The sequence below is a fragment of the Dreissena polymorpha genome, chromosome 7, assembly GCF_020536995.1.
Source record: "Dreissena polymorpha isolate Duluth1 chromosome 7, UMN_Dpol_1.0, whole genome shotgun sequence".
Taxonomy (NCBI): domain Eukaryota; kingdom Metazoa; phylum Mollusca; class Bivalvia; order Myida; family Dreissenidae; genus Dreissena; species Dreissena polymorpha.
Genome location: NC_068361.1, coordinates 38,517,042 through 38,532,234, shown reverse-complemented (window position 1 = coordinate 38,532,234; position 15,193 = coordinate 38,517,042). Strand labels below are relative to the sequence as shown.

The following is a 15,193-nucleotide window of genomic DNA, read 5'->3' as shown; positions in this document are numbered from 1 at the left end:
AGTTTTTAAAAACTAATTTCCTTAATATTAGTTTTTGTGACACTGTAGATGATGGAGTTGTTAAATGGTATACATTTTTGTGTTTTGAATAAATATCTCTATGAAGAATGGTAGATTTTTGTCAAACAAATAGAAAATTCCATCGCAAAATAGCATAAACTGAATAATCAGTACACATTTCAACAAAGTGAAAGATATATTGAATAAAGTTCTTGCTTTTCCAGCATGTAGAGCAATTTTTTTATAGTATTCAAGTCAATATAAACGAATAGAGATCATGTTTTAAAAGGTGATATTCATGCTAGTGTAGACACTTTGATTCCCGATAAAGGGCACTTCGTATAACGGAGACTTTCAACAAATGGGACACTCTGATATCCGAGTTTTATCTTCTACCTGAAATGCATTTATATGTTTATGATGGCTATTCTTACCAACTATTTTGAAGTAAGAATCAATTTGCTTAGTCAAGCGTGACATTTTGGAAATCTTTGCATTACTTAATTACAAACACATATGAAGTCTCACCAATGGCGTTGTTCGTTTAAAAAAAAACACATTATAATCAAGTTATACTATTAATGTTAAAACTTTATTTTTTATAAGACCTCAATGCCTTTTTCTGAAAAACAAATCAAGTGATGACCGGAAATAGTAGCCTACATAATGAATTTATTTTTAGTGGTAAATAGAGAGATGAAAATACAAATGATCATATGTTTAATTTTACTTGTAGCAGGGCTCAATATAACGGGAGATAAGGAGTCTTTAAGAGGCAGTTTTTTTCTTCATTACATCCTTTGTCGTTGTTGCTCATTTTAATAGAATTATCAAGACGATTCTAATGCGAAGCTACATAATTAAAAAGAGTAAGCAAATGGAAAACTCTCTTTATTTAAAACTTTGCTCATAGGGATCACTTCACTTAACGCAACAATAACGTTTGCTCGAAGTGCGATTCACCTGACCCATAATCACTTTATTTAGTGAATAAAAGAAACACGGGTAAGAAATTTGAATACAATTGAAAACATATGATGCTGGGTAAAAAGGAATGCGTACATGGAACGTGTATGTGTCATATTATGGAAACACATTGTTTTCTTTTAAATGTATTCTTAGTTTGTCTTTTTCACAGGATCTGAACCCATGAATAAGAAAACTCTGCCAAAGTATATGTGCTTCTATTGTACAGCCCCGATATACCGAACAGAGGAATATTCTGAAATTTTGGAGCACTGTGTCAAAGGACACAAGTACCAAACTTTAAACTATAGAGAACGAATTCTTTAGAGCGAAACTGGATTGCGTTTTTATTGCCTGCTTACTATATAGGTATTCCACAGAGAATTCTGTGTTTCTGATTCACTAAAAAGAGTGTGTAATATCTGATAAAAGTGGCGAGCAATCGGAAATAGATTTGCAATTGTCATTTAGATGATCAGTAAAAGACGTGTCCATTAAAATTTGGCATCAGACTCTTTAAACATTTGCATCAACTCAATACGTTAGTACAATAAAATGTAACATGGTGTAACAAGAGTGGACATATTTATCTTTAATTTCGAAAAGTAAGCATGTTTTTAATCTATTTCGAAGTATTTTTTATTTTGTTTAAATATGTACTGATCATCCAATACATGTTGTTAATCAATGAAATGTTATCGTATTTTTAAAAAAATCCACCGTTCTTCTGCGAATTTCTTCCTTCGCAATACGAAGCGCTATACCATAAATCGAAAACTCAATGTTCGGTTGTATGAAAACCAAACGATGAGAACATAAATGCAAAGAAAAGCTGCAAAACTCACCTGCGTGGCATTGGTTTTTCTTTGTTATCGTAGTGTCATCCATTATCGAAGCATCGCCATTCACAGCGTGAACATGTTCAACCCCGCTTCAATGTCGATAGGGATTCGCTACAAAGCTTTACTAAATTGCACATGCTTCAACAATATTATTGAAACTGTGAGCAATCATTTACAATCATATGACAGTGTTACAGAGACCAACATGTTCTTTTTATTTTAAAATTGAGCGGTCGGAAAAATTATTTTACTCTTAAAAAAGACATTTTTTTCAAACAAAAATAATGCTTACAGTTAAAGCTAACAAGCTCACTTAAAACATTCTAATAAAACATTCAATATTACCTTAGTTTGAAACAATTGAATTAGTATTTGAACATATACACTTTGTTCTCCATTATATACATTTCTGTTCAACCCTTTAAATGTTCTTAAAGTGCATATTCGATGAATACTGTATCAATAATGGCTTATATATTTTATAAATAATGTATTATTGTTCACTTTATTTTTATTTGCGTTGGCTACAATCAAGGGTAGAGATTTCCATTAAACAAACGATAAAGAAATGTTGGCCTTTACACAGTGTACACAATACGAGGTTCAAATCGAAAGAGGAAGTATATTTTCTGCCATTACACAGAACTGGATAAAAAGGAAAGTTTCGATTTCGAAAGAGTTATTTTTCTGCATATTCCAAAGTTAAGAAAAAAAGTATGTGCTAGAAATTGGATTATAATATTAACTAGATTGCAACAAGTGTACATATTTGGTTTATCGGTAAGCTAATCGGTTTGTTTACAATTACAAGAATAACAAGGTGTGCGTTGTTCTATGAATCAATGTGTTTAAGGCATTGTTTACAATTATTCAAATTAATAAAAATAGAGGTGTGCGTTGTTCTATGAGTCAATGTGTTTAAGTCGTTGTTTACAATTATTCAAATTAATAAAAATAAGGGCGTAAAGATATTTCAATTCAAAACACAAATCTCGATGAAAAAATTCACACTGCATTATAGAATAGTTCCATCTAACTGTGCCTACTTTCGCATAATGTTTGTGTTTCAAAGCCTAAATTAATCGTCATGACAAGATATGGTTATTGATAAATGTTTTAATTGTACTCAAATGATTACAAGTGAGTGAAACACCAGTCTACTATATTGTATTTTTTACAACTGTAGTTTAAAATTGTTTGCTTTACCAAGGGCAAACGAACATGTTATTCAGTGTTATTCTTATTTCTTGCTTTCTTGAATCAAAATAGCTGAAACAAGTGAAATTGAAATAACATTTTTGGTAATATATTTGACATGATTTTTGTTTATAAAATATACGTATATGTTATGTATCCGCGGATTTAGATCAAACAAGCACGTTTTCTGAATGTTCTAAAAATATTTCCCATTGTAATAGTAAAGAATATGTTGCAGCATTATAAATGGTATATATTTTCAGTTACATCATGGCAGTAGAGCAACACTTTGAGTCCATTGCCAAGCTATTACAAAATATCATTACAGGCCGGAAGGAAAGTACGGACTACTACAAACGTCTGTGCGAAATAGAACACATGAAATTAATAGAAATTAAACAGGTTTAAAACGTCTGTTTACATTCAGTATAAATATATATTTTATGTGTTTTTAAGAAGTTGATTGACGTGTTTTAAATATGTCAAATTATTAAGTAGAGACACTTGAACCTTGTGAATCACTGCTAGAGACTAATGCCTGCACATAATAAATACCATATAAAATCTAGCTTTGAAGCAGTCAAAAAAATCATAACAATAAATACTTCATTTTCGCAGTTCAACTCCAAGTATGACATTTAAGATAGCCACGTGTTTGTTTATGTGCTAACAATCGGCTGGATTTTTTAAAAGCTTTTTGCTACGTTATTCAAAAATACCTATATGCACCACCAAATGATTGTGTGGAAAATAACACACTGATTTTAACAGGTTTTTTTAGTATTTACTTTCATATGACCTGAACGTTTGACCTAGCCGCATGTATTGTTCGTTTAACGCACAGTCTTATATATATACATATATATATATATATATATATATATATATATATATACTGCCTCATGATTACAATATGATATTTGTTTTAATTCATATTATAATAATTTATAAATTCCACTTGAAGCATGTTGTGTAACTGAGCCAGTCATGTGCGATGTTTTGTGATGTTAATTAAAAACTGCTTATTATTTGTGATAATATACAATAATCCAAAATTTGCATTAAAATCCATTTGCGATGAGCAGTCATTTTTCTTTAGCTATTTCTTAGTCTAGAGCGGTTGTTTCCTGCATCATGCCTTGCATTCGTGCATTATTTAACAAAATTTTGTTCGGTGAAATGGGCATTCTTTGGCCCAAAATATAAAGCATATATGGCCCGTAGTCTTAAGCTTGCCCAAAGCGATAAGCACACTAACGCCAACACCCTCATTGTCAATAAAGGCACTATTGTTAATTTCTATTTTGCAATTTCAATGCACATCACAATCGCAGCATGTGGGTGCTTTTCACAGAATATGTCACTGTTATATCGTGTTACATTGATTAACCAAGTCTGTTAAATTCTTTGATAACTGTATAGACAAATAGTGTTATTAATGATCAGAGTACACCAAGTAAGCAGTCTTTTATACACATCATATTCCTTATCTATGAACATAAGAACCCTGATAAAAATCAATATTGTTTGATAGCAATAACTGTTCTGGAAGTTATCAGCTTCATATGTTTGTATCATGAGTCGTCTTGTAAAACGCTGATTCATAGACTGATTGAGTTTTATGGAACATAACAGAAGAAGTGTCTAGGCTTTCTGAAAGAGTAAAATATACTTCATCCAGCTGAGAAGGATCACCATTTATTCCTTTTCAATTGATGTTTTATTTGCATATCATGATTTAAAATGATTTCGATGAGAGCATTGCCATTTGATGAAACAGCACGTGGACTGTCGTGATCAAAAAGACGGCAAATGCCATCTGAGTGACTCAGACATTTCATTCGCATAGATTAAGAATAGAAAATAGAAATGGCCCTAGAACTGAGCCTTGTTGGATTGGTAGTTTTTGAGTTTGAAGGAAACGATCCGACGAAAACGTGTTCAGACTCAGTTTTAAGTAATTGGATGTCCATTTTAAAATATGTCCCGAAATACCAAGTGGTTTTAACTTAAATATGAGGCCTTTGTGCCAAACTCTACCGATTTCATGTCGCAATAAAGAATGCGTGTTGTTTTGTTCTCGTCAAAGGATTATACAATTGGTTATAAATGCACACTAGTCTGTAAAATATCCAGGTTAAAAGCCTGGCTGATTTTTGTAAATAGGTTGAATTTCGGTTCTATAGTAATATTGCTACGTAAATACCATCATTTCAAACACTAAACGCCACAGCTTTTGAGTGATATAAGTCGATAATTTACTGAATAAATGTTCCACCTTTTGTTAAGAATGGCATAACAATGGCTTCTTTCAAAAATGATCACGAATCGATCCAGTAAAGAGCATTGAAAGTGGTCTACTATTTACTTGCTAGTTAATTTATGCGACACACCGTTTGAGAATGGTTACCATATGTGTCACGTTATTAGCATATTTGAATTTTTTAACATACCAGTTGTGAAATTGAAAATCTCTGTTTTTGCAATTAAGTGCTGCTATTTTTCGTTTGACCTCAATGTTTGAACTTTACGCTGATTCGTTTTGGGGCGACGCATCTTCTCGTATTAGCCAAGTAAATTTAAAATCCTTAAATGCATGAGGAATGTACTGTCTTAGCAACATACCAAAAGACCGACACACTTAAGAGACAGGATGATTTCACCTGTTAAATGTTGACACTGTAAACTACAGGCACTTCTGGTATGTTTATATACATGCATGAACGAACATTATTATTATTAAACCTTTGTGATACTTATTTTTCGATTATTTCTGTTATATAGAAATTTGACGAGAATGAAAAGCGTATCAAATCACTCGAGAGAAAGACTGAAAATATGTCAACAGGTGAATTCGTCGCTGTGAAGACGGATTCAACAACTTCAACGTGCGTATTTAAGTTATAATCCCTTATTATCATGTAAAGTTTAATAAAATTGATTTAAACTAACTATGCTTCCAACATTTCAATCAATAAGTCATACTGTTGTTAATCCTAATATAAAAATACGTGACTAAAACATACACTTGAAATACTTGAATATAATTATTTAGTCATGTCTATTATAGGTAAATAATAATCGGACATAATTACTTATTATTTCCCATGAAATAACGATTTCGAAGTTTGTAGTAATGTTTTTCTTCTGTGTGTGTGTGTGTGTGTGTGAATACGTAGAGATTAATTTCATACACATTTGAAAGTATTCATCTCACTTTAGAGTTCTAGTTTTTGCTCGCGTAGGAAAGACTATTGTATCTCATTGCTTTCTGCAAAAAGTAAAAAGTTCACTTTTCGCGGATGACCACTGAAACACATCTGAACAAAGAGTATAATGATGATGAGCAATTACAAATATTAATAACAAGTGTTCATTTTTTCTGTAAGTATTTCCAAGAGGATCGTTATGTACAAACGCAATCTTATTTTAACCAAAATGCGAATTTAATTTCAGTTGCGATTGAAAACGCAAGGCTATGCAGGTTTAAAATGTTTACATGCGTTTTAGTTTAACATATATTTTACTTTATCTTCATTACTGGCGTTTTAATTGTTTTTATAGTGGAACAATAATTTTAAAGAATGTTTATATGCTTATTCTGCCTTAAGATATTAGTAGTGCCTTATAGGTTTCACCGAAGGGGAATATATTTTGACACTCCGTCCGTCACTTATGTTTTTTTCCGAACGTCTGTCTGTCTTACCTCAGTCCGTCAAATGTGTTCCTGCGTTTTCCACCAAAATAATGATGGTGCTTGATATGATTGAAACTTATCATACTTAAAATGAACAATCTGAGTATTATGATCCTCTTTTTATCAGAGGTCAAAGGTCAAATATGTTCCGAAAAAACTAAATTCTTCAATTGTTATAAAATATGATCATCCAATTGAAATAATCAGTTATAGATTTAAGATATGTCTGTAGGACAATTTCGAAAACCAATCGTCTGTCTGCCCGTCCTCAAAACTACTAAAGTACATATCATAAAAAAAGGATCCAGCTTTATCTCTGAACGTGTTTCAGATTCGTAAACGAAATTTGGTATACTTATAAATGGATTTTTGGGAATAATGAGAAACATTTTTGTTATTACCAGAGGTCAAATATCAGGTCACTGTTATTAAACAAAATAACATAAATAAATATTGTTATTTCGATACAAATACATAAAATATTATTATGAAGCTTGGTATTCAAATAAGCCTTTGTGTTTCCTATTTTTGTCTATATCTTAATCCCATACTCTATTTATTTTTGCACCCGTCTGTCCTTCTGAAAATATTGTTTTAACTTATTACTCAAAAAGAACATATGATTTTATCATGAAACTATGTAGAAATATTAAAGAGATAAGAAAATTATGCATGACTTTTAATTTCTGAAGATTGCAAACGTCAGATGACAATTATTTAAATAGCATAATTCCAGATCTATGTTATAAAAGCGTACTACAAAAACTTGGTACACGTATGGATACCAATGTGGCGGTAGTATGCACAATCTTTCTTCATTTCAGGCCAATCGTCCGGTGAATATTAAAAAGAGCTTAATAGAGATGTACTCGATGGATATTGGATTCGATTACTTCGTTATGACACGTTTAAAGTGTACAGATAAAGTTCAATTAGAAGCTTAAGCTCACTTTGAATTGATACGGGTTTCCAACCGACCGATAGGGGCATCATGTAGTGCATTCACTACTTCTCACGCCTGCTTTTAAATATATTTTACATAGATTGTTATTGAAAACCAAAAACTTTGTGCAGCCTATTAGATTGACGATACAATATGGCCTTTAATTATTTATAATACAAGTTTAATTAAAAAGGTTCATAATGTCATATAAGTTAATACCAATAAGTCGTATAACGCATTGATTATTCAAAAAATTATACACTGAAGAATATGAACGTTCCTTTGATTTTTTCAAGTGAGATCTAATAATTTCCTCCATATGTGTAAATTACTTATTGCAAATACACTTGAAATAATTTATTTCAATAGTGCAGTTAGTGTTTGTGTACGGTAGCCCCTAGGTGTGCAGTAACACATCAAAATGTATTTACATCAATGTTGATAAAATAAAACTCTAGAAGCATTATTACGAGATAAATCCTCATTTCCATATTTCGTTAATGCTAAGTGACCATTTACCAGTGTCATACAGGACTTAAGATGCAACACATAACTTATCATAACATATTATGATGGGGTCACCTTTCCAGGGGGGGGGGGGTTAACAATCTAAGATTTTTGTGATTTATACACATCACGAATAATGCTTTAGCAAACGACTGTGCATAAACGTTAAGAGTGCGTATTATTCAGCAATACATTTAAGGCGTATTAATGAAAATGTGTCGTTCACGGCTTTTTAGCTGTTTGTGGCTAATTTTGCATCGGCATACATCATCAGTCACCCTTCATCTCACTGTAAATATATTCCTCAATCATCTTAGTGAACATGACATAAATAAAACAAAACTTCAATTAAAGTCGTTAAATAAGCCATATGAAATTGTTCAACGCGGAAATTGACATGTGGAAGAATCATCACTCTTTTTTTTTGGTGTATATTGCCTTATTTTCAGCGTCGGTTTGTTTTAAGATAATATCAACTTCACTGCTTAACATTTTATACAATTTTACTTAGTTACTAAGTAATCTTGAAAGTAATTTTGTTCATTTTTGAGATTTATACTAAGTGCAAAACAACATGATCAGGGAATCGAAGAAAACGTCAGAGGACAACAGAAGAATGGTCCAATAAAAGAACTTCAAGATTCTAAAATGTTATTACGTTTCTCAATACATTTCTGTCCTTGTTTTATTTATCATATAAAGGTTGCAAATAAATACAAGCTCTTATTTTGAAACAATAACATTGCAGATACGTATACATTTATTTAATGTGCACAACCTAACCGAATTCTTTCTGAGTCCCTTGCTAAAATAAAGTGATGGTATTTCGCTTATTTTTATCTGCTTGTAAATGTTTAAATTTATTCAGCATTCATAAAACACGAGATGGCGAACATGTACAGGAAAACAAGCCAGTTGTTGCAAACATAATACAACTTGAAGATGGAGATGATTCAATAAAGTAAGTGTTCCGATATTAGCTCATTCGTGTGAAACATCATAAAAATATATACTCTATCGGCTTAATTAACATGGTTACTTTGAAAATGTTCTCCATACATCAATTAAAACTTACAGAAACTGAACAAATATAGTATTCCCTTGATTTTTTTGAAATGGTATTCATAATTAATGTCCTATTTAAGAGAGAATATTTGCTAAAATTATTTATTAAGTTATTATCTGTTGATTCTGCTTAATTGATAATCTTTGCAGATCGGATGTTTTGAAGTCAAGTCTTAGTCAAGAATGCGATGAATTGAAACGAAAAGTGAGTGACTTGGAACAGCAAATTCAACGGTCTACCAAGTTAGTGGATCAGTTTATTAAAGTGAGACTGTACGATTTTGTCAAATGTGTATGTGTGTTAAATTGTAATATATTGATAACAATATGTTACAATAACACAACATAGGCAAGAAAAATAATGTATTGAAGATGAATTTCATAAAATGCAGCAAAGACAAGGTAGCGCTGGTTAAAGCCGATGCCGACACTTTTACTCGTATTTGTTAGGAAACAAAATTGTGTCTTTGTGTCGTATGAAAAAATCTGCACTAAACAATAAATTTAGATTCGCATTGTACATGCATGATTTACATGCTGGCGAATAAGGATGGAAGCCATTTTCGATTTCAGATTTAAATATCTGGCTTATTTCGCATTTTTTGACACATGCTCTTCTTAACTTTTATATTAATTGATATTGAAATATATGTATACTTTTTTTAACACATTTTATATAAATTCATAAATATTTGACAAAAACGTACAGTCGCACTTTAAATTAAAAATTAAAAATGTAAATTAAATTAAAGTAGAACGTGAATGTTGATACACATAATTATACTAATGGTGGCTGGTTTACATTCACATTTTACCTATTATTGTACTTATTATATTTATAACCAGTATTTTAATTAAAAACTACATCATTTGTCATAGATTATTTTCGAACATCGAAACTAGTCCATCTTTGGTGGAATGTATGTCCGTTTATACGAAATGAGAAAATATGTATGAGCAACTAAATTCTTTGCTAAATAATCGTTTTCCTGTTCAGGCCAAACATGTTTTTCCCCCAAAATACTGATAAAACGCTGTTCTAGTTATAAATACAAATGTACGATGTTAAAGAAATACACATTTTGCTGAACATGTATTTAATGAGATGCTACTTATTATTCCTAAAACAGATCAGCTTCCAAACATGAACCCGATTTAGTTAAAGAACAACAGTTGAAAGCGGATAAGGATGAACTTGAAAAGAAATTGAACAGGTTTGGGCTTAAATTTACGCTCAATTAAGCATAGGCGAATAATGGAAGTTAAAGATAATGTCCAATGTAAACATATGCATTCATGCTGAAATTGAATCTGTTCTTATTATGTACATTGAATTGTGTTTATTGTTCGGATGCTCGTGTTGCGTATACTTTGTGGGATGCGAGATACGATCCAGGTGTACTTTTAGATTTTGTCTAGAAGAATCACCCGCAATCACCTGTACACAAATTATAAGATTAGTACTCACCAAATATGTACTATTAATCAGATTGTATTGGCTTTTTTATACTTAAGTCGGAAAGATATTCATAAGAAACTATTTCTAGAAATTTAACTTTATAGGACTAGTGAACTTAGGCTTAATAGAACGAGATACGTTACAATTAAAGTTAACAACTTACTAACATTTATAAAAGATACAATTTGCGTTCATTTAAATCAATACATATTTTTATTCATGTATGTGTGTCTTGTTGTAGACTTGCTACCATAAACATGCGCTTGGAAGAAAATCTCCAAAGGGAAAAGGAAGAAAATATCACAAGAAATCGGCGGATAGATGAACTGACAAATAGGTACAATTTAAAAACGACACTTAAAATACATTTTAGTTGGTTAACTTTATCAGCCATTTAAAGTATTTTTTTCGTTTATTTAAGTGAAATTGTTAATAAACAATATAGGCCCGTAACAAGTGGTCCATTTTGATTTATGTATATGTTGCCGTATATCCGATATTAAATGTTTGAAATACACATATTATTATTATTGTTGAAAAAAGACTTTCTGCGCTCGCGGCTCATCAGCTAACAAAGGACAACCCACAAATTGCTGACTTGAGTGACCAATGTCGACCAACAAAACTGGTACATCATTTTGTTTGTGACAATTATTTACATAAATTCTTTAAATAAGTTGAACATATATAGTCTATTGAATTTTGTATATTTTATGTACATTACTGGCAATTAATGCAGAAATGCTTTGTAAATTATATCTAGTTGTTTCAATCGTTGCTACAATAAAGGCTAGTAAGCATACATAACATAAGGATAATTCGATTTTATGATCAAAATATATGAATGCATGTTATACATTATCATATTGTGCATTACAGGCCGAAGGGTTCAGCCAAATTTATGATAATAAGTGGACGGATGTTTTTGAAATATTAGCCAAGAAAAAGATAGCGGAACGTGACATAGTCGACATGCTTACTCATACTATAAAGGTAATGAAAAATCCTTAAAATGCTTTTTGCACACACAACTATTGGCAAAGACAAGCTATTACTTAAAGAAATAAAATAGTTCGAAGAATTTACTATCAATCTTGATATGCATGTAGAAGGGTTTTTTAAGTTTTTAATTTTAATGTGTTCTCATGTTATACGATACTACATGGTACTCAGATAAATTCAACTTAGTCCATTACATACACATTATCTGTTTGTTTATATTTTAAATACTATCCTAAGCTAGCAGATATATTCTGTGAAAAAGAAAAGACAGAGATGACTGAGCGCATCCTTGTTTACGTAACGGATGAAATCAAAAACTCGGATAGAAGCGCCGAAAAAACCCGTCAAGTGAGTACTTCGATTCAACAACAATATTATAAATGGTATTTAAACATTATCGACCATTTTTTAACAATTATCTGAAACAAATGATAAAAATAGCTGAGTTGTTAATATTAAACAAAACACTTTAGTATTTGTTTCTAAAAAGCAGAAATCCAGCCATGCCAGTAAGTTGACAGACAGAACAGCGACAGAACTGGTTGCCGAGAGGTACGCCAAAGACCTGATGAAAGCTCTCGCTATGGAATCAAGTCAGACGATAGCACAGGTAGTAGAATGTGCCATAATCTTATGCGTGGCTTAGAATGTTCAATAAGTATATGTGTTTTTTTTACACTTATTATAATGCATATTTTGTTTTCATTTTCCACGTAAGCATGTGTTTTTCACAAACAGAATGATCCAGAATGTCTATATTATGAACTGTTCATACTCATATTGCATTACCATATTCACTCATAGGTAATATGCTTTGTTTTAAGCCAGTGTCAATTTGCCATCCCATTAGTAATAAATGTTAGTGAAATGAATGCTTTGTAAGTATCTGTTTTTCCGGAGAAGAGTATAGGTTTACCCTCCGTCCGTCATTCCTGTCTGTGTGTCTGTCTGTATGTTTGTCTGTGTGTGTGTGTGTGTGTCTGTCTTTGTGTGTCTGTCTTTGTGTGTCTGTCTGTCTGTCTCTATGTCCATCTGTCCGTCTGTTCGTCTGTGTGTATGACATTCTCTTCACCAGTTCAAAAGTTCGTCGGTCTGTCCAAAAGCAAAATTTGGAACTACAAAAACAACATACTTTAAATCTGAATCGTTTGATTCTTTTAACAGTATTGAATATAAGTGTATAGGACTTGGGTTAGTTATACAGGACAATATGAGAATTATGCAAGACCTTTGCCTGAGGGCAAAGGTATGGGCTCTGTTTATATAAAGGACAAAACTTTATATTGTAGACCCCCCACCAATTAACAACAAAAAAACAAACTAAAATATAAAGATGAAAATTGGTATGCACATAAACTTATAGGTATGTGTGTCTGTCAATCCCCTATTTTGCTAATACGAACGTTTAACTGTATCTCCACGAAACATACAGTAACTCAAAAAGTGCACAAAACATAAATTAGTATTTAAAATTTATGGAAATGTTTTGTATGATCATACAATTCTCAAGAAGTCAAATGTATGGCGACTTTTACTACAAATAGTATAACAGTAAATATGCCAATAACACTAGTACAAAAGCTGAATGGTACAAATGAACCGTGTTATTCGTACGGAGAGCGATGTGCGGTTTATGCACAATATTTTTGACAGAGGACAAACGTATGAAGAATGTTAAAAATACAAATCTTTGAACAGCTGTAAATATTATTATGAAACAATTCACGTGAATAGATTACAATATGAACAATCTTGAATTAACATATGTATTTTACCGGTCGAGGACGTTTGTAACTCTTGAAATACTGACAATCCTTGTTATAAATAAGTAAGACAAAACACTTTGCTATAGTAAATGTTATTGGATGGTCAATGTTTGTTTAAATACTTGCTCACTGTAAATACATTACTACGTTTTGCTAACGCATTGTTGATCATTCTTCCTATAGATTTTCCGTGACGGTCCTATGAAGGAATTCGAAAGTAAGTATAAACTTAAGGTCAAACCTGCTCAGCTTGATACGTATGCTTTCGAGGCAGCCAAACTTGTTTGGATGATGAAAGTCCAGCAGCCTCCCGTGGAATTTCTTTGGGCAGATCCAGGAAGTCGCTTCAACAAAGAGACATTTAAATTCTACACGAAAATTGGGGAAATTGTTGACCAATGCATTTGGCCAGCGGTTCTACTGCACAAAGGCGGACCAGTCATGGTTCGCGGGATCGCACAAGGAAAATAACACTGATATCGTTATTTTGTTGATCTGATATATATCTTATTAAAGACATCATATATTTAGTCAAAATAATACTTTTAATTTCTGTGTACAATATTACTATACATCATCTTTGTGGTGAACTCTGGATTTGTTACTCTGGATTTATGTTCATTTCAGGCTGTATATATTATCTTAGATTTTGTATGACTTGTAGCCTTGAATAACTACATGGATATGATGTTATGTGTGTAAAGCTATAATAGCCAAGACTAGCTATGCCATTTACAGGATTTCTATGTTTAAGTGAGGTTGTATATAAATGTTTGAGAACATGACGCTCTTTTCGGGTTTGTTTTTAGGAAGAGGACGTATATTTTCAACCGGTAGGCCACTTTTTATTGACATCAGCTCCAAACGATTATAGAAAGCATTTCAATTTCCATCAAACAATCAATTTTCTATTTTACATTTTTGATTAAATATGTTAAATCTTATTGATGGCATAAACATTCTTATATTAATGGCTGCAAGCTGATACGTCAATGTTTGTGTGTCTATATTTTAAACTTAGTGGAAAAAACACTATGTTTTATGTTCAAACAAGAATCACTGATTGTTTCCTTAGATTTGTTTTTGATATGGTCAATAATTCATGAAGCATAGAGGTGAACAGAAAAAACATTTAATATAAAACCCGAAAATTAGTTGGCAAGTGTACATTTTTAAACTTAAAAAATGCGATAACAATGGTACATGACATGCCAGTTGTTAACAGTGTTTATTCTTGGAAATTGATTTACATGATTTCAAAATTGATTTCCAAAAAGTAACAAACTTACCGTATACATATTATACTTGTAGATGTGACTGCTTAATTTTGTCTCATAACGCAATAACTGTTTGAAATAACTGCCATTTGAATATTGTCAAATAGGACATTACTTCTGGTCAAAATAATGCGGAAATTGTATATGAGGACAAGGCAACAATTCAAAAGCGTAGAACGTGATTAGAACCTGCTTTAATTTTTTCCCCATGTTTCATGTTCAATATCAATGGTTTTATGTGAAAATAAAATGAAATCAAAACAAGGATATGTTTTATATCTAAACATTAGTGTTTGCACAAAAATGTCAACGTGTGGCACATGCAGCTGAAGGAATATACTCTTATAAACTGGTTGCAAAAAAAAGTAACATTTTATGGTGGTTAAAAATACCGAAGAAGCTGTTATAAGTATTCAGATGACCGTTCCATTCGACTTCAGAAGCGCAAAAACTTGGTACACGTATGGATACC

The 15,193-nt window shown here is 31.6% G+C and overlaps 1 protein-coding gene across 1 annotated transcript; it reads left to right on the top strand.

Annotated features, from left to right (window-relative positions):
• Nucleotides 1-2,424: 2,424 nt before the first annotated feature.
• On the top strand, nucleotides 2,425-14,985 carry LOC127840142 (myosin-2 heavy chain, non muscle-like). Its single transcript, XM_052368623.1, has 12 exons — nucleotides 2,425-2,588; nucleotides 3,269-3,407; nucleotides 5,790-5,893; nucleotides 9,021-9,113; nucleotides 9,368-9,460; nucleotides 10,348-10,431; nucleotides 10,918-11,013; nucleotides 11,220-11,304; nucleotides 11,556-11,669; nucleotides 11,916-12,026; nucleotides 12,169-12,288; nucleotides 13,628-14,985. Exons 2-12 carry the CDS (start codon nucleotides 3,276-3,278, stop codon nucleotides 13,913-13,915), a joined length of 1,320 nt encoding a protein of 439 aa, XP_052224583.1. The 5' UTR covers nucleotides 2,425-2,588; nucleotides 3,269-3,275; the 3' UTR covers nucleotides 13,916-14,985.
• The last annotated feature ends 208 nt before the right edge of the window (nucleotides 14,986-15,193 follow it).

Excerpts from the sequence above, each read along its gene's own strand:
- LOC127840142 (XM_052368623.1), top strand. The coding sequence starts at position 3,276 with ATGGCAGTAGAGCAACACTTTGAGTCCATTGCCAAGCTATTACAAAAT. Across the intron at positions 5,894-9,020 it reads ACGGATTCAACAACTTCAAC|CATTCATAAAACACGAGATG; the intron begins GTGCGTATTTAA and ends AAATTTATTCAG. Across the intron at positions 11,014-11,219 it reads ATAGATGAACTGACAAATAG|ACTTTCTGCGCTCGCGGCTC; the intron begins GTACAATTTAAA and ends TGTTGAAAAAAG.